This window comes from Solanum stenotomum, unplaced genomic scaffold (assembly GCF_019186545.1).
Source record: "Solanum stenotomum isolate F172 unplaced genomic scaffold, ASM1918654v1 scaffold17363, whole genome shotgun sequence".
Lineage (NCBI taxonomy): Eukaryota > Viridiplantae > Streptophyta > Magnoliopsida > Solanales > Solanaceae > Solanum > Solanum stenotomum.
In genome coordinates this window covers 1,363-2,096 of record NW_026024519.1, presented here as the reverse complement: position 1 = coordinate 2,096, position 734 = coordinate 1,363, and the positions used below count along the sequence as shown (strand labels likewise).

At 39.8% G+C, this 734-nt stretch overlaps 1 protein-coding gene across 1 annotated transcript; it reads right to left on the bottom strand.

Annotated features, from left to right (window-relative positions):
* Positions 1-10: 10 nt before the first annotated feature.
* On the bottom strand, positions 11-690 carry LOC125850466 (uncharacterized mitochondrial protein AtMg00810-like; the record flags this gene model as incomplete). The annotated part of the gene is made up of 1 exon (XM_049530313.1): positions 11-690. A coding segment is annotated over one exon (680 nt), but the record flags the coding sequence as incomplete, so codon positions are not given.
* Between the last annotated feature and the right edge of the window lie 44 nt (positions 691-734).

Genomic DNA, 734 nt, shown 5'->3' with positions numbered 1-734 from the left:
AGAGACAGACTTTCTAGACATAGGACAAGAAGCCCAGTCAGAGTCACAATATGCTTCTACCTTCTCATCCCCTCTACTAGACATTAAAAGACCAAGCCCAGGCTGACTCTTGATATACTTTACCACATGCAAAGCAGCTTCATAATGAGACCGTTTAGGAGCATGCATAAACTGACTTAAGGACTGAACAGCATATGATATATCAGGCCTTGTGACTGTAAGATACAAGAGTTTTCCCACCAATCTCTGATAGACACTCCTGTCCTCCAAAAGAACATCCTCAGATTTTTCAGAGAATTTAAGATCATACTCACTACTAGTTAGTTTCATGTTTTGCTCCATTGGTGTCCACTTAGGCTTTGAACCACTCAATCCAGTCTCTGAGATCATTTCCAGAGCATACTTCCTTTGTGATATGAGGATTCCCTCACTTGACCTTGCAATTTCAATTCCCAGAAAATACCTCAGTTCTCCTAGGTCCTTCATTTTGAAGTTTTTATGCAACTCAAGCTTAGCTCTATTGATTTCTTGTAGATCAGACCCTGTAACAAGCAAGTCGTCCACATAAACAAGAACCAATACTAGCTTGTTATTAGCTGTTTTTGTGAAAAGAGAATAATCATTCTTGCTCTGTGTGAAACCAGAATCTGTTAAAGCTTGTGTCAATTTCAGGTTCCACTGTCTAGAAGCCTGTTTCAGACCATATAAGGATTTGAGTAGCCTGCATACCTTTG